This window comes from Ursus arctos, unplaced genomic scaffold (assembly GCF_023065955.2).
Source record: "Ursus arctos isolate Adak ecotype North America unplaced genomic scaffold, UrsArc2.0 scaffold_16, whole genome shotgun sequence".
NCBI classification, from domain to species: Eukaryota; Metazoa; Chordata; class Mammalia; order Carnivora; family Ursidae; genus Ursus; species Ursus arctos.
In genome coordinates this window covers 33263945-33285540 of record NW_026622830.1, presented here as the reverse complement: position 1 = coordinate 33285540, position 21596 = coordinate 33263945, and the positions used below count along the sequence as shown (strand labels likewise).

At 42.5% G+C, this 21596-nt stretch overlaps 1 protein-coding gene and 1 pseudogene across 6 annotated transcripts in view; one reads left to right on the top strand and one right to left on the bottom strand.

Annotated features, from left to right (window-relative positions):
- PLCB1 (phospholipase C beta 1) overlaps positions 1–21596 on the bottom strand; it is a 661927-nt gene that overhangs the window by 95014 nt on the left and 545317 nt on the right. For all 6 annotated transcript variants that reach the window (XM_044385688.3, XM_044385692.3, XM_044385690.3 and 3 more), the window contains 4 exons: positions 17488–17620; positions 14994–15047; positions 11861–12080; positions 8028–8208 (listed from right to left, as the gene is read on the bottom strand). In XM_044385688.3, the coding sequence (XP_044241623.2) occupies positions 8028–8208; positions 11861–12080; positions 14994–15047; positions 17488–17620 (588 nt within the window). The remainder of the gene's footprint in view (positions 1–8027; positions 8209–11860; positions 12081–14993; positions 15048–17487; positions 17621–21596) is intronic.
- Positions 359–477, top strand: LOC113258854 (small nucleolar RNA SNORA70; annotated as a pseudogene).

Genomic DNA, 21596 nt, shown 5'->3' with positions numbered 1-21596 from the left:
GGTGTTTGTTATGCAACAAAACTACCTGACAAAGATGGGCATGCTCTTAGCAGATCTGTCTGACTTCACAACCTGTACTCTTAACCACTGTAAGCCCCTGATGGCAGGGACTATGTTTAGGCTTGGTCCACACAAATTCCCCCACCAGTATGAGGACTATGAGAGGCCTTCAGTGACTTTTGATGAATGAATGATTATATAAGTGTATTTCACACTCTCTAACTCGCCCAACCTCCCAAAATTATAAATCAAAATATACCACATGAACTCTGTGGGTCAAAAGGAAAGGAGCCAATCCAACAGAAAAGTAGGTGATAGATGTGAATGGGCAGTTTGTAAAAAGAAAAAAGACTAAAATCTGCAGCCAGTTAAGCTAAGGATGCTCTCCCCTGGGGGCCTGGTGTGCAGTGGTTGCAAAGAGTAGTGTATGCAGCCCATTGTTTGTATTGGTTGCCCTAAGGGTCCTTGGAGACAGCCCTTTCCAATGGACAAGCATTTCTGCTGGTGCTATCCTCATTCTAGGCTCCACAAAGGTATTCAGAGTGCCTTTGGAAAGCCCCAGGGCACGGTGACCAGGGTCCACATTGGCCAAGTCACCATATCCATCAGTACCAAGGTCCAAAACAAGGAGCATGCGATTAAGGCCCTACTCAGACCAAATTCAAGTTTCCCGACCACCAAGAGAGCCACATTTCCAAGAAGTGGGGCTTTAATAAGTTTAATACGAATGAATTGAGGACATGTGGCTGAAAAGCAGCTCATTCGCGATGGCTGTGGGGTGAAATACATCCCTAATCATGGCCGCCTGGACAAATGGTGGGCCCTGCACTCCTGAGAGCCTTGGTGCTTCCCTCCTCTTATTCATGCCCACCAATAAATCCTACTTCCTGTCCAAAAAAAAAAAAGAATACAAATGGCCAATACACACATGGAAATATACTCATTTCTGTTCATAATTAAAGCAATGGGATTTAAGATAAAGACAATTTCTACATATATATATATATATGTATTACATATATATGTATATATATGTGTGTATATATATATGTATATATATGTGTGTATATATATATGTATATATATGATATATATATTAAAAACAACATCCCCTCTATTAGGGTTACCCAATGGGGATTAGAAAAATTGACAAGAACATATTTGGACAATTCTTTCATTCTTTATTTCACTACTAAAGCTTTTAATTTATTTGTCATTTCTTATTTGGTGGAGAACGTAAAGTTTTTAGGAAAGTTAAGTCATTTATTTATCAAGAAAAATAATCCTATGTTCAAGTCAGAATATCGGAGGAAGACAGAGAATACTACCACAACTCAGTAAAGTTACTTCCTAAAACTGTAATTACTCCTGGCCCATATACTTCAGCTGGCTGACCACAGAAGGGAGAAAATTCAAGGTTGGCTTCTTTACAGCCTGCAACAGCAAATGGTGCTCATAGAAATCATCAAAAGGAAGGCAATGAGCTCCATCAAGCTGCAGCAGGAAGTCAAAAACTGCGACACACATTTACATTTGAAGTCAGGATTTCCTAGTTAATGCATGTATTTTTTTTTAAAGGCTTCATTAAACACAATGATTTGTGAACATTATCTCATTATTTCTCCTTACACTTCTATGAAGTGAGGACTGTTCTTACATCCACTGGATTGATGAGAAAATGAAAGTTCAGTGTGGTCACACAGCTATTCAGTGGGAGATTAGTGGCCAGAAATGACCTTTGACTCTAGACCCTCACTCACTCATCACTACTCACATCCCAATGGTCCATCCATTAGCAGCTGGTCAGGATTCACCCAGAGCTTTCACTGTGAAACACATCTTTCAATCCTTGGGATTGGCAGGGACTTGGGGAACTCAGGTGGATGGATACTAATGTTGATTTAGGGCCCAGAAATGATTGCTGGTGAGGTAAGTGGGAGGGTATATAAGAACAACAGCAGCCATGAAGGTTGATGTGAAGGAAGGGAGGAATGAATGGGACTGGCACAAGTGGGAGACTTAAAATATGAGAAAGGGGAGAAAACAGGGAGCAAAGAAAAGCAAAACAAGCCTCTGCAGAGGATAGTGTGGTGACCATGAGAAAAAAAGAGGAAATCTTTTCTTGAAGCCATGAAAAAGAAGAAATAGAGAGAAGACAAGATGTCGGGCGAGGCACTGCTGCAGTTGAGAAGTGACCCCCAGGGACATCACCATGGAGTCCCCTCTCACTAGGCTACAGGTTTTTAAGCTTGAATGTGATGCTGGGACTCATTACTGACAGTCGTCAAGAGCTCCCAAAGGGACACCCTAAGATTTTTCTCTCACTTACCAAAGTCACTTTTATTTTTATTATTTTTTAAAGATTTATTTATTTATTTTAGAGAGAGAGGGAGAAAAGGAGTGAGTGGGGGGAGGGGCAGAAGGAGGGGGAGAGAATCTTGAGCAAACTCCCCATTGAGTTCAGAGCTCGACGTGGGGCTCGATCTCACAACCCCGAGATCATGATCTGAGCAGAAACCAAGAGTCAGACGATCAACTGACTGAGCCACCCAAGCACCCCATACCAAAGTCACTTTTAAAATGAAAACGTAACCCTAATGGTATGACCAAACTCAGGGTCAACCTATGGTTGTTGATGAAAAACACATTAAGTTAGAGTAGATTCCCCAACCTATCGTTGAACCAGGGGTCCCCAACTGGGGTTCACAGATCCTCACCATATCTATGGAGAGATTTCAGGGAGTGCAAGAGCTTGAATGGAGTTGGGGAATTTACATCTTTATTTTCACTCACCTCTAACTGAAAGTAACTGTTTTCTTCTGATGCCAGTATAGGCAGGAAAGGACAGGAGTGCTTTCCACAGGCCTGTACCTTGGGCATGGATAGGTACCCCTCCAGCTTGCAGATCAAGCTGTGAATAATGGAGCATATGCTGTATTTCCCATTTCAACTAAAAGGAACCTTAGCCTTAATTCCAAAAGACATTTTGAGCAAAGATAAGGATCGATGGCTCTCAAATTGTGCTTCTTTAACTTGAATGTGTAACAAGTCACCTGGGACTCCTATTAAAATGCAAATTGTGATCTGGCCGGTCTGGGATGGGGCAGGAGACTGCCTGTCTGACAGGCTCCCTGGTGATTTGGGACCCACACTTGAATAACCAGGCTGCAGAGCTATTTGGATGCAGAGTTTGAAGGGTCAAGCTTCGTCTTTAGCCAGGTACAAAAACGTCTTTGAAGCTACAATGTCTATGAAGCTTCGTGTACATTTTATACCTCCTACGAACAATTACCTCAAAAATATTCTGTGGGTATTTATCAATTTAGAGAGTTCCATAAATTGCTTCCACATCTGGGTTTTCATATCAATTTGCTGATACCTTTATTATTTCATTTATCATATGCTTTTATAACTTTGTGATACTTGTTCCCTGAGCGTGTGTGGTAACCACATCTTCATCTTCATCTCCAGTGTTTTGCAAATATTAAGTTGTTTTTTAAGGATTTTATTTTTGATTAATCTCTGTACCCAATGTGGCGCTCGAATTTATAATCCCGAGATCAAGAGTCACATGCTCTACCAACTGATCCAGCCAGGCGCCCCGCAAATATTGAACGTTTGGCAGGGAGTTTATTGGTGTAATGTTTCCTTTCTTGATCCTTGAAGTGTGGGTGCCAGCATTTGAAATGTATAGACCTTAACCTAAACACATCTGTATTTAATTCCCAAAGCAATTTTGGAAGATGAAATATCTTGTTTAATTTTCCTCATCACCCAAATACTCCTTTTTACCTGGGGCCTACTTGCTTTTTAATTACACTTCCGTTTGTCTAATTTAGCCTGAGAGGCCTGTTCATAACTCGGACCCACAGCAAAGATAGAACTGATACTGCTGGGTGCTCTCGGTCAAAAGATTTCCTGGCAGAACAATTTCTGGTTGTTACAAATGGAGTGATGGGAAGTTCTGATACATGCCAGCTAAGGGCATGTAGTAGAAATTGTGGATGCCTCCAAATGGCCATAAAACAAGCTGTGTGGTTCTAAATCCTGGTGTTTGGGCCTTCGCCTTCTTAGCAAAAGAATACAACTGTGTTCAAAGACATCAGGACTTTATCTGAAACCCAAATCCACAATCACAAAGGTGACGGGGTGAGTATTTTGAGTATATTTGGCCTGAAAGGGCCAGACCGGCTTGGACTTGTATGTATGTTTTTCTGAGAAACTCTTCAAAGCTTCTCTTTGTTTTTAAGATTTTATTTATTCATTTGAGAGAGTGAGCAAGTGAGAGAGCACGAGCAGGGGGGAAAGAGAGAGGGAGAGGGAGAAGCAGAACCCCCCCACCCCACCCCACCAGCCCCGCTGAGCAAGGAGCCCAATGCGGACTCCATCCCGGGACCCTGGGATCATGACCTGAACCGAAGGCCGATGCTTAACCGACTGAGCCACCCAGGTGCCCCAAAGCTTTTAGTATGGACACACTCATTCCTTCTTAGGGAGAAGCGAGTAGAAGCACCTGCTGTGGGATTGCCACCCTGAGGAGGAGTCCCACTATCTCTCCTGCTCCAGTGTCCCTGCAGGGGGGATTTTTCCACTTAGAAGCTCAGTTTGGTCCTCCCTAGTTCCCAGCCAACCTTCTCCTCTGGGAGAAAATCTGCTAAGCCCCTCTGTGTGGCCTCCTCCGGTGGGATTCAATGTGGTACCTCACACTGTGTTCCTCCTGTGACGTTGAGCTTGTGCACCTCTTCCCTGTGATTTCTGCACCCATTCGTATAGTCCCCTGCTCCCCAAAAGGCCCTTCTGGCATGTCTGGGCCTGTTTTCATCCACACTCTGAATTCTTGGTTTGGGACTCTACGGCTATTGAGTTTTCCTCTTATGCTGAATTGCCGCATCTCTTTCCTTGGGGACTGGAATCTTGCCAGAGGCTGGAACTCTGCGGCAACTCCAGATGATTATGGGTGGATTGCCTAGTCCTCCAAGTAATAGTCACCCTGTTTGTCTAACACAGTCACCTGCCAGAGAACCCCAGGACTTCTAACCCCTTGGTCCACCATTCACCTGAACTCTTCTTTGGGATGGCCCTTTTTGGGGGCCCTACTCTTCACCATGTACTAGAAGAGTGATCCTTGTAAAGGTTACTTCAGGTCATGTTGCTCCTCCATGCAAATCCTTCCAGCAGCATCAACTTCACTCGGAATGAAACACAGAGGCCTACAACTCTAAGAGATCCGTCCCCAGGCCCGGAAGTCCCATCTCTGAGAGCCTCAGACAGAGCCAGCCTGCTGGTCCCCCAACAGAGAGCCCCATCCCTGACCCAGGGTCTTTGCATTTGCTAATCCTTCTGCTGAGCAAAATCCTGCCCCATGTGTTTGTAGAGGTCAGTCCTTCATTGGTAAGTCAGACGGCTGCCTCTCAGGGAGTCCTTCCCTGGTTACGTGACTTAAAATTTCAAAGCATGTTCCTCAACTTTCCCTCCATCCCCACTCCCTATTTCCCCATTTCTCATTGATTTTTCTCCTAACCCTTAGGACCACCTGACATACTACATATTTTACCAACTTTTTAAAAACTTTATTTGAGAGAGAAAGAGAAAGAGAAGGAGTGATGGGAGGAGGGGGCAGAAGGAGAGGGAGAAACAGACTCCCTGCTGAACAGGGAGCCCAACTCGGAGCTCCATCCCAGGACCCCGAGATCACGACCTGAGTCAAAGGCAGATGTTTAACTGACTGAGCCACCCAGGTGCCCCTTACCAACTTATTTTGTTCATGGTCTGACCCCCTCATCTGGAATGTGATCTCCATAAAGTCTGGGGCTGTTGTCATTTTTATCCTCTCCGATTTGAAAATATTTGCTGAGTAGGTCTCTAATAAGTATTTGTTTAATGAATGCATAATGAGGGTTATTTTTGAGGGGGTAAAAATTTTCTAAAATTGCACTGATGGTTGCACATATCCACGAATATACGAAAGACCACTGAACTATACACTTTCAAAGAGTGAATTCCATGGCCTATATAATAAAGCTGTTGAAGAGGGAGAGAGAGACAGTACAGTATCCTAGTCATTGTAATGAAGGAGTTGGCTGTGCTTACCCTGCGTGAGTAGATACGAGGTTGTTATGATAAGCTTGGCTTGAAATCTGAATTACCAGGGGTATTTGCACAACGGTTCGAAAGCAGGACCTCTACAATCAGAGGACCAAGGTTCAAATCCCAACTTCCTCACTTTCTAGTTGTTATTTTCTAGAGTTCTAGGGAGGAGGTACTGGAGAAAATCAGACAACTGTGGTTCAGCAAGGTCGCAAAGCCATTATTTCTCACCAAGATTTACTTTGACTTTCTCTGGCCTGTCAGGCAATCCCTTTCTTACACTGAACCTGACCCCTGCCCAACCATTCCTTCAGGGCTCAGATCTATTTCAGTGGTTCACAGACAAGGCAGCTTCCCCCAAATCAGGTGGAGCTTGTTAAAAATAAATCCTAGAGCCTTAACATTTAGGAATCAGGCAGCGGTCCTCAAAGTGTGGTCCTGGGACCTCAAGCATCAGAATCACCAACCCTACAAGAGGCCTGATGAATTGGAAATGTGGAGCAAGGACCAACAATCTGTGTGTTAACAGGCCTTCCAAGTGATTCTGATACATGTTGAAGTTGAGAATAACCAGCCAAGTGGAATCTGATGCTTGATAAGCTCCTCACATGATTTTGACCTACTCGTTTGCATATTATCATTGGGCAGCTAGGGCTAGGTCAACAGCATGACACTGAATCACCTAGTTTGCAGTGATGGCTAACCCATCCACCAATGGCTAAACCATCCAACCATCTCCAAAGCAGAAACAGCTTCAGAATCCTCTTAGATGGACAGGCCCTCAGCAAAGAAACAGACAGCTCATTCAAACACATACAAACTCCGGCTACATGACTTTAATTTCTATTAGTTTACTCATTTGTTTTGTTTGGGGCACACGCTTGTTTTCAAGTCTACTTTATCATTTGATTCATTTAATCTGTCACCAAATATTTATCATGACCCTGCTACATGTCAAGGCATCAACAACAGGGAAGAGAATGTCACAACCTGTGAGAAAACCTTTTGCAGGACGAAACTGATCACTAAGAGAGACTATGGCGTTAGTCTCAGGGGGCCTCAGCACTTGGGTAGACAACATCCCATACTGGCCATGTAGACACTCTCCTAAATGTAGGAGAGTGGACTGTATTGTTTACTGTCTGCGAGACCCGGTGACACCAAAAATAGTAAACATTTATTTGTAGCATGTTCTTAACTTTCTTGAACTGAAATAAGCATTTTTTAAATTCCTTGTAGGAGTCCAAAGATTCTTCCCCCCAAAACTATGATAACCCCAAAATAAGTCAGTGAAAATAAAAACAATAAAACTTAGCATCATCAGGTACCAGAGAGGAGCTCGGTGAAGATGCTGGAATAGTGGAGCTTATAAAATATTAGTGTGGTGGACACTAGGTGCCCTTAAGCAATTTCAAGTTTTAAGAAATTATTTCGTTGCTTTTTAAAGCCCAAGTACTGGGTTTTGATTGTGCTTTTAGGTTAAGCACGCATTAAATCGCGTCACAATATGGATCTGAGAAATGCATCTTACCTCTCTCTATACCCTGGCATCAAGGTAAGATCATTGGCTAAGGAAGCCAGAGGAAGGTGCCAGCCAGATCTGCCTCTGTCTCTATTTCTTTTTTTAAGATTGTATTTATTGTGTTTATTTATTTGAGAGAGAGTGAGCGAGGGGGAGAGAAAGAGAGAACACGAGTTGGGGGTGGTGGTGGCAGGGGTAGAGGAAGAAGCAGACTCCCCACTGAGCAGGGAGCCCAATGCATGCCTCAATCCCAGGACTCCAGGATCATGACCTGAGCCAAAGGCAGCCAGCCGCCCAATCGACTGAACTACCCAGGAGCCCCCACTGTCTCTCTTTAAAGTTATCCAAGAGTATCAAGAGTTTTCCATAGAAAAGAGGGTTCCAGCTATACAAACACAATTGCGTTTCTTGGGCTTACCAGTTTAATATGCTCTCGCTTCTGGTATTTTTCACTGTAATACTGCTCTTGTCGAAGATTAAGCAGCTGCTGCTGTTGTTTGTCCTTCAAGTCTATTAACTTTTGGGTCATTTCGGCATCTAGGGCAGCAAGATCTTGCTCAATCGTTGACGAACCATGGTCAGGACTGCTAGGATCTGATCTGCAGAGACACAGAGCTTGACTCACAAAACGTGCGGGTCATAACAAGGTGGAGGAAAGGTTGTACACCACAGCCCCTCCTAGATAGAATGCTGTGTTGGGAAATAAATGTTTTAATAAACCACTTGAGATAGAGGCTGATACCCAAGGACAAGCCTAGCAACGGAGGGTCTCCAAGCACAGAGAGGGGATGACATTTTTAAGGTTTCATGTAGGGACAGAGAAGGAAAGCCAGGAGGCTGAGGACCCTGTGGTAGTGGTGGAGAGAAAGATAATCCCCCCACCCTAGGATCTTTTAAGGCTTTTATCTTTTATTTTTTTTAACAAGACATGTATAATGTAATTCTCAGCTATTTATGTCCTATAACGACTTTAGTACACTTGATATTGGTTGGATTCTGTCAGGGGAGTTGAAGAGGTGCTGAATTTTGCATCCAGGTGATACGGATAGAAAACAAAAAGCATGTGCAGACCCCTCCTGCTGGCAACCCCCCCCCCCAGCTGACATGTTTTGTTTCTTGGCATCTTTTAATAGCAAAGATACATTATTAAATACATTTCTTTGGGGGATATACCAACTTCATGGATAGCTCTACCAAAAATGGCACTTTCCTCCAAATGCTTAGGTTACAAGAGAAAGGAGATGCATGAGTTCATTGAAAAATATTTATTGAGTGCTTACTCTGTGCAGGGTGACTGTCTTCGAGTTATTCATAGTCAGAGAATTATACAGATATTGAGAAGTTTAGGAGTAATGTTAAAATAAATCAAAGCAATTCTCACTAACTTATCGTGCTCAAACATATGGTGTGAGTCCTTCAAATTTTGTGCTCTTACTTTTTTGAGGACACACAGAAAAGGAGACGGTATTGGGAATGGGGTATTAAGAGCAGGTCTGTTTTCTTCATTCATATGGAAACTTCTGCAGAAGGAAAACTAAACCACCTAAGATATCTAGCACATCAGATTCTGTCTCCATATTTTTCACTTGTGGCCAGGTGGATCAAGTGGAAGTTTCTTGAATCAGCTGGCCCTAATTCCTGTTGCTTTCACTTTGACTCAGGCCAGCATTGATGGTACCTCAGGAGAGGCAATTGGTTGAAGTTGGTGTTAGGATCCCACTGTGGCAAATAAGGGCTGCAGAATTCCCTCAGAAGTTTCTCTTTGCATTTTTATGTGCCATACTAAATGAGAATGAACCCTCTACAAGGCTTATGGCACCTGATACATCAGAATGGCATGGCAGCTTTGAGGTGGCCCTCCATCCCGGCACGAATACAAGTTTATTTGCCAATATCACAATAAGTAGCATTGGTGAAGTGACCTCCATCTTGGCATGAACAGGAGATACGTTTATTGCCTTTTGTAGTAGGAAGTCAGTGTAGCCAGAACATGAAGCCATTTCTTCAATCAGCCACAAGCACCACAGCAGAGGCCACAGGTCAATAGTTACTGACCACGCAACGTTTACCAGGCACTCTCCACTTTCGGTGTTCACAGCAACCCAACACGTAGGTATGACCATCTCCAGTTTGCATTTGAGGAAACTGAGGTTCAGTGAGACAATCCGTGCAAGGACACAGTATGGGGGAGCCCAGAGCAGCTCATCCCAGGACAGACATCTAGAGCAAGGCAAAGTCTGTGTTGTTAAAAACAACACAAACACTGCGTGCCCGTGTCTGGACAGAAACTACCTTTAAATGATCTGCTCTTTCCATGATGCGGAAAGCTCAGTTGAGACAGTGGATATTTTAATAAGAAGCTAATCTAATGGACAATGTTTCCATTTATTACTCTGAAGTATTTTCAGGATTTTAATGTGTATCAAAGGTGATGGGAGAGAGACGGACATAATCGGACCTCAGTGCTTTGCCTCTTAAAGAGAGGTTTCTCTTGATGTATCTTTCGATACAACCTGCTTAGGGATTTTTGTCTATTTTTTGAAGAAAAGTATAAAAAAATAACCAAGGGAACAGTGTTTCTGCATCTTGTGTAAAAACAGGGTTGAAGACATTATCCCCTGTTGTCTACTATTGCCTGTGTAAGATCCATGAGATGAATTCTTCTGTAATTTAATACCAGGAAAATGTTTGTCTCTCTTAGAAAAACAAGCAAGTTTGCTTTAATCAGATAAGGAGAATTGTCTAACCCATATTCCCTTTTCTCAGAAGCTAAGAGCTAAAATTCAGTGTTCAAGGACAGAAATCACATTAAGCAGTAGATACTGTCCAGTAGAAATATAACATGGGCCATGTATTTGATTTTTTTCCACGTATGTGATTTAAAATTTTTAGTGGCTAACTTGAAAAGTAAAAAGAAATAAGTGAAATTAATTTTAATAACACATTTTATAGGGCCTAGTACACCTAAAATATTATCATTTCAACATGTAATTAAAGTAAAATCAATATGTCAATATAAAAATCTGGGCTATTTTATATTCTTTTTTAAATGCAGTTTTTGAAATTTGGTATGTATTTTAGACTTACAGCTCATTTCAACTTCCATGAGACACTTCTCAGGGGCTCAAAAGCCACATGTGGCTAGTGACTGCCACACTGGACCACGGTTCTGGATAACCGGCAGCCACTCAGACTGTGCATGTGTGTTGCTTCCCTTTTTGTAATTTCGTAGGATTTTTACATATGTCTTCTATGAAGAGTTACTTCCATACTCTAAGTAAACAAATACACGAATAAACAAACGACCACATATGTATCCATCACTGCAACAGAAATCTAGAAGTTTTAGGCCAAGCTTTGCCTGAACCATTTGTGTAACTGTGTAACTGCAATTGCATAATTGTGTAAATGTCTTTAGCTTTTGGCTTCCTCCTTGAGGAAGTGGCAGCAGTTCACCTGGATGGCTTCTAAGACTATTCTAGTTCTAAGAAATGGTGACGCTGTTGCTTTTTAAAACCCAAGTACGGGGTTTTGATGGCGCCTTTAAGTTAAGCACGTATTCAATCGTATGTCACAATATGGATCTGAAATTGCCTCTTACATCTCTCTCTAACCTGGCATCAAGGTAAGATTGTTCCGTAAGGAGGTGAAAGGAAGGATGGAATAGAGCGTATCTGGCTCGGCTCAATGGCAGGTGACCTGCATGATCACGTAGTTCCCCGCTTCGCCATGCTAGCTACTTATGGCTGATAACTGCATCATGGTCACTGCTGTGTCCCCAGGGCACACAGCAGGCACTCAGTAAATGTTGGTTGAATGCATGTGAGAGAGATCCTTCTCCCTGTCCAGTCTGGGTACATGGGGCTGTGGGGATCCCTAGGCCCAAACACAAGGGTTACCTGTACAAGCCTTTGTAGGTTTCAGCAAAGGCAGCTCTTTCTGTAACAAGTCGCCTCTTCAACTAGGTTCTAGAACACGGCAAGCTTGCAGACTTACCAGGTTGACAGCTATAATAGGGGAAGTCGGCCACCTGGTATTGGGCCCACAGGCCTGAACTCAAGGGTAGGACCTCCTGCATATCTATTCTTAGGAGGCAGGCAACTAAAGAAATGTAGTCCACAAGCAAGACTGAGCTGAGGTGGCCTTCCTTCTTGCCCTGGATCCAAAATGTGGTGTAAGACATAAAAACCCATGTAAAGGACTCTTTTCCTTCCCACTAGACAACACACCAGAAATACCCATTCAGCTTACTTTTTCTTACTGTCCTTTTTGGCTGTCTTCTCCAAAGCTGCCCTCCTCCTCAAGTAATCATTCTGAATTTCATTATATTTTGTAGTGTGCTCCTTGATAAGGTCAGTGGTTTTCCTGTGGTGTCTTTTAACCAGGTCTTTCATTTCTTTGTAGTGTTTCTTTTGAAGTTTCACAAACGATTTCTGCTGCTTTAGCTCGTCGATGGTCTGGGCTTCCACTTCTGCAACAAATGAGTGTAAGAGCTAACAGACGTGGAAGGACTGCAAACACAGACGTAAAGAGGAGTAGCAACCTGCTTCTCGGGCAATACTTGTTTGCTCCCAGCCAACTGGAGCTTCCGAGCAGAGCTTGGATGTCAAACGAATCTGGATTCCAGGCTGGCTCTGGCACTTGCTAACTTTTGTGATTCCATCACCAGATTTCTCAAAGACCCAATTTCTTCACTTATAATTTTTTTTTTTTTTTGAAAGTTTGGCTTCCCTAGAAACAGAGCCCGAGAGGGGGGATTTGGGTGTATGTGATTTACTGAGAGGGGTTCAGGGGAGGAAGGGAGTGCAGAAGACAGAGAAGGGGAAGGAGTGGAGCAATGGTGTGGTCTCGGGTCTCACACTGGAGGCAAGAAAGCCAGTCTTTTGCAAATTGAGACCCCTCCTGGTGAGGGTCTTCCTTTGGGCTGAGGGCGATTTTCAAGAGAATGGGAAGCTATGACCTGTTAGCAGCAACTCGCACCATAGCTGGGGCCTGGGTGCACCAGATGAGAAAGGGATGGGTACCAACAGGATCCACTTTAAGGACCTCAATAATCCCACTACTTGTTAGGGTTGTTGTGACGCTGAAATGAAAGAATCATGCAAAGTACTGAACACCGTTTCTGGCAGTATGCCTGTCAAGGCTTGACAAATGACCATGCATACAGCACTGTCTCTAAGGGGCACTCTTCACAGCATAGACGTGGTAGGTTTGGATTTATTACAAGCATGTTCCAGTATAAAGCACTGAAGTGGGGGAGGGTCCCTTGGGTTAGTGGTAGTGTACATTACTATGTGGTATTCTATCCAGTGCTTACAAAACATTTGATGTGACAGAGCTAGACCTTAAAACATTCTGTATTGTACCGACATATTTCATCAATTCTAGAATATACATTTTAAAGTGAACATCTCTGAAATGAAGATGCACTGTACAGCCACAACTTGTTGCTGATTGTCCTTCTTAGCAATCCATGAATAGTGGGGTGCCTTCACACTGACGGTGTCTTAACTTCAATGGATTATCATTTGTTTGGACCTAAATTAAGTCAGAGTTCACATGATTCCATCCTTCCATTTGAACTTTCTCCTTCTGGGACCAAAAATACGTTATCATAAATATTTAGAACTGTCAGGAGATTCGGAAATAATACATGCCATGAATAACAACAGACCTGAATAGAAATGAGCTATCTGGTGGATAAACACTGAAATCAGAATTATAATTTATGTGCTTCAATGTTAAGGTCGTTAAGCAAATGAAACATGCTCCCCTTTTTTTATAATGTGTCTATTCTCCTGACATTCGATTCCTTTTGAGAAAGAGGCCAGGAAGAGAATCAGGTACATTTATCTAATGGTTTCCCTCAGGTCCAAATGGACTCATTATGGTTGCATAATAACTGATTATACTAAGAATTTATAATCCTAAGGAATTGCTATATTTTGGGTAACAGATTCAATCCCACTTCATTAAAATGGTATAGAGCACTCCTGCAACAGCCGGTTTAGCAAGAGGGTTCAAGATGCTCCAACCTACAATTAAAAAAAAGAATTCAAGAGAAACTACTATTTTTTTTAAAAGTCTGCGATAAAAGGCTATTCTTTGAATAGGCTCTTAAGCATAAAGGGAACGTTCATTTACATAGAGAAACAAGTCTCACCCATAAACGAGCCACCCAGAGATCATCACTGCTAATAACATAATGTCAGTACATATCCATTGCCTTTGTCTACACATTTATGCATTTAAAATAACACTGGAATCATGCTGTATTCACATTTCTGTCTTTTGTTTTATGTGTTAACCTTATATTGTTGCACATGGAATTAAATCTTTAAGAACATGTTTTAATACAGTCCTCAAGTAATTATTCGATGCAGATCTTACGTATTGGTGAAATATACACACTAAAAAGCGCATAAATCATAAATCCACCCCCCTCTACACATTTTCCCAGAGTGAACAGGCTTTCATAACCACCACTCAGATCAAGATCAGACAATTAGCTGTGCTTCAGAGATCTTCTTTTTGGGTTTTGCAACCCCTCTCCCCTCCCAAGTATAATCTGAATCCGTGTTTCAAACAGACACATTCGTTTTGCCTGTTTTTAGCTGTACGTAGCTGGAATTACAAAGAATGTGCTCTCTTGTGTCAGGCCTCTTGCCCTCCACATGGTGCGTGTGAATTTTATTCACGTTGTGTGTGATCATAGTTTATTTATCCCTACTGCTGCACCCTATTTTATTCTGTGACTACAGCACAATTTATTTATTTACACTACTGTTTATGGACATCTGGGGTGTTTATAGTTTTTGGCTGTTACCAGAAGTGCTGCTTTTGGTGAACACGTGTTTGCCTTTCTTCTGTGTATTGGGCCAAATGTTGTAAACATTTAGAAGATTCTGCCACACGGTGCTCGTTGTATTAAAGAAATCGTGTACAATTTTAGTCCCACTAGTTTAAGGAACTATCCAAATATAAATTATGTTCCAACAGGATCATAGTTCTTAAACATTCTATATTCTGTGGCCCCAAATGGTTCACATTCTAAAATACAGCTCATTATTAAAGGTGTGAATTCCTGTTTGCTGGGTCATATTTCCAGCATGAAAATATCCTTTGATTCTAATATTGATCTCTTAGGAAATTATACTATTTTTATACCCATAGAGTCCTATCTGCCAAATATGGTTACTTCTCTGTGATGACATGATTACATTGTGTAGTGTGGCTTGAACTAGAATGGCCTATCTGTGGATGTTTTCAGAGAAGAAATATTAATGATGTTTTTCAGAGATGAGGGGGAATCTTCTCTCTCTAAATACTTATGCTGCATATTATTCAGCTGCCTAATTCCATGGCGGACGAGGGCGGCATTTACCTGTTAAAACACTCTGAATAAGATCTTCTGTTTTGGCAGGTGCCTTTACAGAACCTGAAATAAAGAGACAAGAAATAGCCTCCTTTAACTTTAAAAATCGTACTCTTCCCGTAAAACAACTAAGTTTGGCCCTTGGGTCTAAGTCTCTTTACAGAGAAATAACAAATTGTAGGAGAAAATTAATGGCAAAAAAACCCTTGGAAGCAATGTCTTCATTTTGTTACTTTGAGGCAAACCTAATTAAATGTGAATCCATAGGCTCCATTTACAGACAGAAAGGACATCCCTCCACTTTGCATCAAAACGCCTGTCAACGAATTGCATTTTAACAATGCTACTGCCACCTTTTGGCAACATCAGGAATGGCAAGTTGTCCTTTAAAAATCAAACGCTGACCAGCAGGCAGTAATAACCATGGCAAGTAAGATCCACCGGTGGATGCCAAAATTATCCGGTAAGGTGGAAGGAGAAAAAGGATATTTTCATAGTCTCAAAGTATCTCCCCCAAGATAACTATTATCTATAAAGGGGAAATGAGAACTTTCAGTTTAAAAACCTGGTCGACTCCACCTTAACCGTGATCCAACATCACTGATGATGAGAAATGCTAACATCAGGCACCCCTGAAATGATGCAGTGAGAAGGATAGCATTGTCTCTGTGATATTCTCGCCCAAAATGCAAAGCTTCACTGTAATCACCCGAAGACATCAGACAAACCCAAATTGAGGGATTTCGCACAAAAGAACTGACCAGTACTCTTCAAAAGTGTTAAGGTCATAAAAGACAGGACAGACTGAAGGACTGTCATAGATTCAAGGAGACTAAGGAGACATGACAATTACATACAATATGGGATCCTGACTTGGAACCTGGAGCAATAAAAAGACATCAGTAGAGGGGCGCCTGGGTGGCTCAGTTGGTTAAGTGTCAGACTCTTAATTTCAGCACAGGTTTTGATATCAGGGTCATGAGTTCAAGCCCCACACTGAGCTCCATGCTGGGCGTGGAGCCTACTTAAAAAAAAAGACATTAATAGAAAGCAGGTGAAATTCAAATAAGGTCTGTAGTTCATTTCCAAGTACTGTGCCAACGTTAATTTCCTGGTCTGATAACTGTACCATGATTCTGACAGATGTTAACACTAGGGAAGAAGAGATCAGTTTTACAGTTCTGTGCTGTTTTAAAAATGCTTCTGTAAGTCAAATTATTTGAAAACATCAAGTTAAAAAAATCAAGTGCTAAAATGCCAAATTTTCTTTTACTCTTCAAAGCACAAGACTATATTTGCTCACATATTTAAATGACTTATTTATATTCCAGAAGCACTCAAAATGCTTGTATTTGGTATATAAAAATCTTCATTTGAAAATATCACTCTTTATGGTCAAATCATCTTCTTACCATGATTGATCTCAACAGCCTTCTTAAAAGCCCAGGTCCCAGTTCATGCGCATTTGATACAAATTCAGTCTGATTTGCTTTTTAAAAATCTCACTCTCCCCCATGAGAAATACCCTTTCCCTTCCAAATAAAAGATCTGGATTTCATCACTGCCATGCTGTAGTAGGGTGAGGAAGGAAGGAGACAAGGAAGACATACCTTCATGGAAGGAAATTCTTCTCCCTTCCATTTACTTTTATATTAACCCATTAGACAAAAAGTGGTCAAGAACATGCTATTCCTCAGGTCTGTGCAAAGGAAGCATCAAACTGAAGCCTATCCTGGGGAGCCTACCACCTACTGGGGAAAGGGGACATACATAGGAGAGAGAATTGCCTAAAGCAGTCTTAGATCAAAGGTCAAAATGAGCTACAAAGAAATCGAAGGATTTTTCTAAGGAGCGAGACACAAGTGGACCCTTGGTAGGAGTAGAGCTGAAAGCAAGAACTGGGATCATAGGGAACTGTGTCCATCCTGACTTCCCTCTTCACTAGCTATGTGGCCTTCAGGAAGTACTTCTTCATCTCAAAACCAATTTTTTCATCTGCCCGATGGGGACAATGACAGAAGCTACCTTCACTGGTCTGGCATGAGAGTGAAATGAGTCAATCCACTTGAAGGGGTGAACAGAGTGCTCAGCACATGGTGGACACCCAAGGCCGTTGAAAATTAAGTTGGAGAAAGATGGAAAGGAATTCTTGGCAGAGACTTAATGAGTCAGGCAGAGCTAAGAAGATGCTTGTCAAGCATAGCTGTTTATAAGTTGCATGAAGAACCCTTTACAACCCCTGCCAGCATATGGATTATAATTGGTCACTTAAATAGACATGGAGATCTGGCCAATGGTTTGTTGTAGCTTTGAAAGTTATCATCAGAGCCAGATGAATGCTCACGAATCTCTCTTGGCATTCATTCATTCATTCATTCATTCTTTACACATTCCTGGAGCTCATGCTACGTCCTTGCATCTTGCCCATGCTATCTCCTTAAGTTGCACAAATAAATTGGAGGCTCTTAGTCATGTAGTATAGCTCTCTTTTCAGAGTGTTTACCTGGAGCTGGTTGGCTGTGGAGAGCCTGGGAAGGTGGTTTGGGTGCCAGGGACGTAGTGTGATTCACTCCATTTTCTGCTGGCGTTGTCCTGGCTTCACTTGGAGCTTCTGACAGTGTTTCCCCAGGATCGGCCTATAATCATAAACATCCTTTCATTTTCCACATTTTCTACTGTTCTTCTATGACCTTGTGTAAGCCAACAAGGCTACATTTGATTTAGAATTTTCACAACTCGTCTGGAGTCTGAAATCTCAAATTGAAACTGTCTGGAAAGCAGGGTAAAAACAGCATGGTGTTGAACCATGACCACAGTAGGTTAATTCTTTTAAAAAGCCCCGATTTGTACACCTTTCAATGTCCATGCCCTTTTGTAGTGCCCTCCCACACTGACTCTGGACAGGACCATGTGATTTGCTTTGGTCAAATGAGACAGTAGCTAATGTGCTGCGAGTGGAAGACTGAAGGCACTTGCGAATTTGTCCTTTCTCAGACCCCTGCTACAGCCATGGAGGATGAGACACCATGTAGAGGAGAGCCGGGTCATCTAGGTAAGGATCTCCTAGAACAGCCAGCCCCAGCTGACCACAAACACATGAGGGAGTCCAGCTGACATGAGCTGAGCCTGGTCCAAATCAGCAGAACTGCCCAGCTAATCAAACGACGCATGAAAAATAGTAAGTCATTGCTGATGTTGTAAGCTACTGAATTTGGGAGTTGTTTGTTATGCAGCAGTAGCTAACTGGTACAGTGGATACAAGCACAGATTTTGGAGTTAAACTTACCTGGGTTCAAATTCTGGCCTTGCCACTTACTTTTTTTTTTTTTTTTTTTAAGATTTATTTATTTATTTATTTAAGAGAGAGGGTGGGGGATGAGCAGGAGGGGCAGGGGGACAGGGAGAAAAAATTTCAAGCAGACTCTGTGCTGAGCACGGAGCTCGATGCAGGGCTCAATCTCACGATTCTGAGATCACGACCTGAGCTGAACCCAAGAGTCAGTTGCTCAACTGACTCTACCACCCAGGTGTCCCTGGCCTTTCCATTTATTAGCTGTGTAGTATTGGGCAAGTCACTTAACTCTCTGCCTCAATTTCCTTGTCTTTATAGATGAAGATGTGTCTGTACTGGGTGTCATAATATTGTGTACACTGTCAGGTTGTTTAAAGGCTCCAATAAGTTAACAGTTATAAAATGCTTAGAATAGTTCCTGGCACAGAGTGAATAGGTGTGTATAAATAAATAAAGCTTTTAAGTTTGTACAATACTACCAGTGAATAATAATAATAAATGCACTGGAATTTATGAAATCTCCACTCCATTCCCTTCAGCAACTAGTCCACTGTGTCCTATGTAGAATAAATGTTTAGTAAATGTTTGTTGAATAAGCGTTGGTCTGTATAAGATAATTGCCTCAGTAGTCATCATATACCATTGCAATGAGGCATTTCAATTCTGAAATGCCCTGCAGCTCTTTTCTTAGAATTGCCATCCAAGTTGATGGCAGACATTACTGACAATGGCTACCCCGATGTTCTACTTGGTAGTACATAAAAATATATATATATATTAGGAAATAGCCAGAAGTCATCTGAAGCCCAACATTGTGATATTCTGTCATGTAATTACAGACAACAGGTCATATGAAAACATTTTTGGAAAATGAAGGATGAGAATGATTGTCACAAGTGGCTTTTACTCTGTCCCCCAAAAGCATCATTAAAACACGAATTCCAAAACTGCTTTCAGTGATGGCAGTACTTATTTCAATTCAACAAATCACCCCTACTTATCTACCATGGCCTGCTCAAGGCTAGTGGTATTGAAGTAGAAGCGATTAGCCCTGGGACTCATGGCTGGAAATAAAGTGTGGGAGGCAGGAACCTAAAGGAGGAAATTAGCCAGCCTACAGAACTCACTGTGGTGGAACACTGCCTTTTGAAAAAATGGCTACTTTGGATGGGTAAGTCCTACTCTGGTTACCTTATTAAGTTACGTCCATCAGGAAAATTCTCCCTAGAAGCATTATGCCAAGGGAGGGATTGCATATTCCTTGTTGACCAAGAAATTGCAAAGTGGGGGCTCCTGGCTGGCTCAGTCAGAGGAGCATGTGACTCTTGATCTTGGGCTGTCAGTTCGAGCCACATGTTGGGTGCAGAGATTACTTAAATAAATAAAACTTTAAAAAAAATTGCAAACTGGAGGCATGGGGTCCAAACAGAGTGCATGGAAATGTTTTCTTTGGCTCACCCAATGTTGCCAAATATTTTAATGAAGGAGATTTTATGCTAATAAAATGAATTTCTTGCTCTTCTTGAAAAATCAAATCAGCAATGCTGGGCCTGCATTCCCCATGTTGGGCTAGAATGGAGTGGTTTCTGCCCCTCTTAGGATGGTTCCCTCTTTACTCATTTAGGTTTTACCTGTTTCACTCCTGCAGGCATTTGGGTTTGTGGGACACTTGAGAAGACTGAAATATCATAGATGTTTGGCCACAAAATTCATAAAGGAGATGCCTGTGCCTTGCATGGGAAGGACTGAAGCAAAGGGAACGTGGGAAAGAGCCCTGGGACATCAGTAGAATCATCCACTGGGCCTGGTTCTCTGGGTAGAATAAGGTGGGAGAAAGCTTCTCAGCCTCCCAACCTCCCAGCCTCCCAGCCTCCCAGTCTGCGGTCACCAAACTCAGCTGCCTGGGAAACAGGGCAGGAGGGAGCTCCTGTTCCATGGGCATCCGACCTTCCCCATCTATATCCAGGCAGGTTTCTGGAACCACGTGGGAGATAAATCACATTTTTTCCCCAATGTGACAGCTGGCTAACATTAGCCCTCTGGAGAAAGACAGGGTAAAAGAAAATTCTGATGGAGGAGAAAAGAGGTGACGGCAAGCCAGCTTTCATGAAGGCAACAGTATGTGGCTTTTTTTTTTTTTTGGCAACTGGTGTCTTGGGGGTAACAGGCTGCAAGTGTGTTCAAAATGAATCCAGCAAGCTTATTTTTGCCTCGTATCAGGTTTACAGACATCCCATGTAGCTATACGCCCTTGGGAAACCAAGCTCAATCATCAACTTGAGTTAAGTTGAAGGAAAAACAAATCTCTGCTTATCAAGGTTATGCAAGACAAAGCCCTACATCCCAGAAGCTGACATAATGTATCAATTCTGAGAGATTTTGCTTAAAAGCAGATAAATGTTCAATAAACATGCAGGCAAACATGTTACAGTTATAACTGAGGATAAAGAGACCACCAAGGTTTGGTGCTGGATTTTGAGGTAAGCTTTGGAGACATGCTTGCTTAGTCCAGGGGTCACACCCCCAGATGCCTCCAGGAAGGTGGATTGCACTGCAGAACCCCAGGGGGCGCCATTCACATCGTACAGTCCTTTGTTTTAAAGATTTTACTTTTAAGTAAACTCTTCACCGAATGTGGGGCTTGAACCCACAGCCCTGAGGTCAAGAGTCGCCTGCCCCACCAAGCCAGCCAGGTGCCCCTCAGACTATACATAAATTGGCAGTTAATGAAAAGGATGGACATGAGCAAAGCAACCAGACCTAATGCAACAGGGCAAAGTGGGGCCATGGCCAGAGTTGGAGAGGGAATGCCTGGAAAGGGGCAGCTGCCACTCACCTTCAGCCCTATTATTGCCCAGACTTCGAGAAAAGCTGGAAAATGAATTTTGTGTGTGTGTATGTGCGAGAACTCCTAATTTTAAACCACTGAGGCCAAACTAAGTACATCTTGAGTCCACATTTGGCCCAGAAGCTGCTCATCTCTACGCTCTGCTCGGAGGGGCAGAGTTTGTCTAGAATTTTGGGGATTGAGTCAAGGTGAGCAATGCACCCACAGCAATCGTGGAGCGAGAGAGGCGTGCTGGGAAATTCAGTGGACCAGCAGCCCACCACGCCCACCTCCTCGCCCCAGGGGCCGGAGGTGGGTATGGGGGACTGAATGCTGGACTAAGGAATCTGGGGGCTCCTCGGCAGGTTTTTGTTTTTGTTTTTTTTTTTGCTTGATACTTATCAGGTGTCTCTTATGATATTCCGGAAACAAATTTTATTTATTAATTTAGTGAGGATCTATGGTGGCAAATATATCAGACTGATGTTTAGAA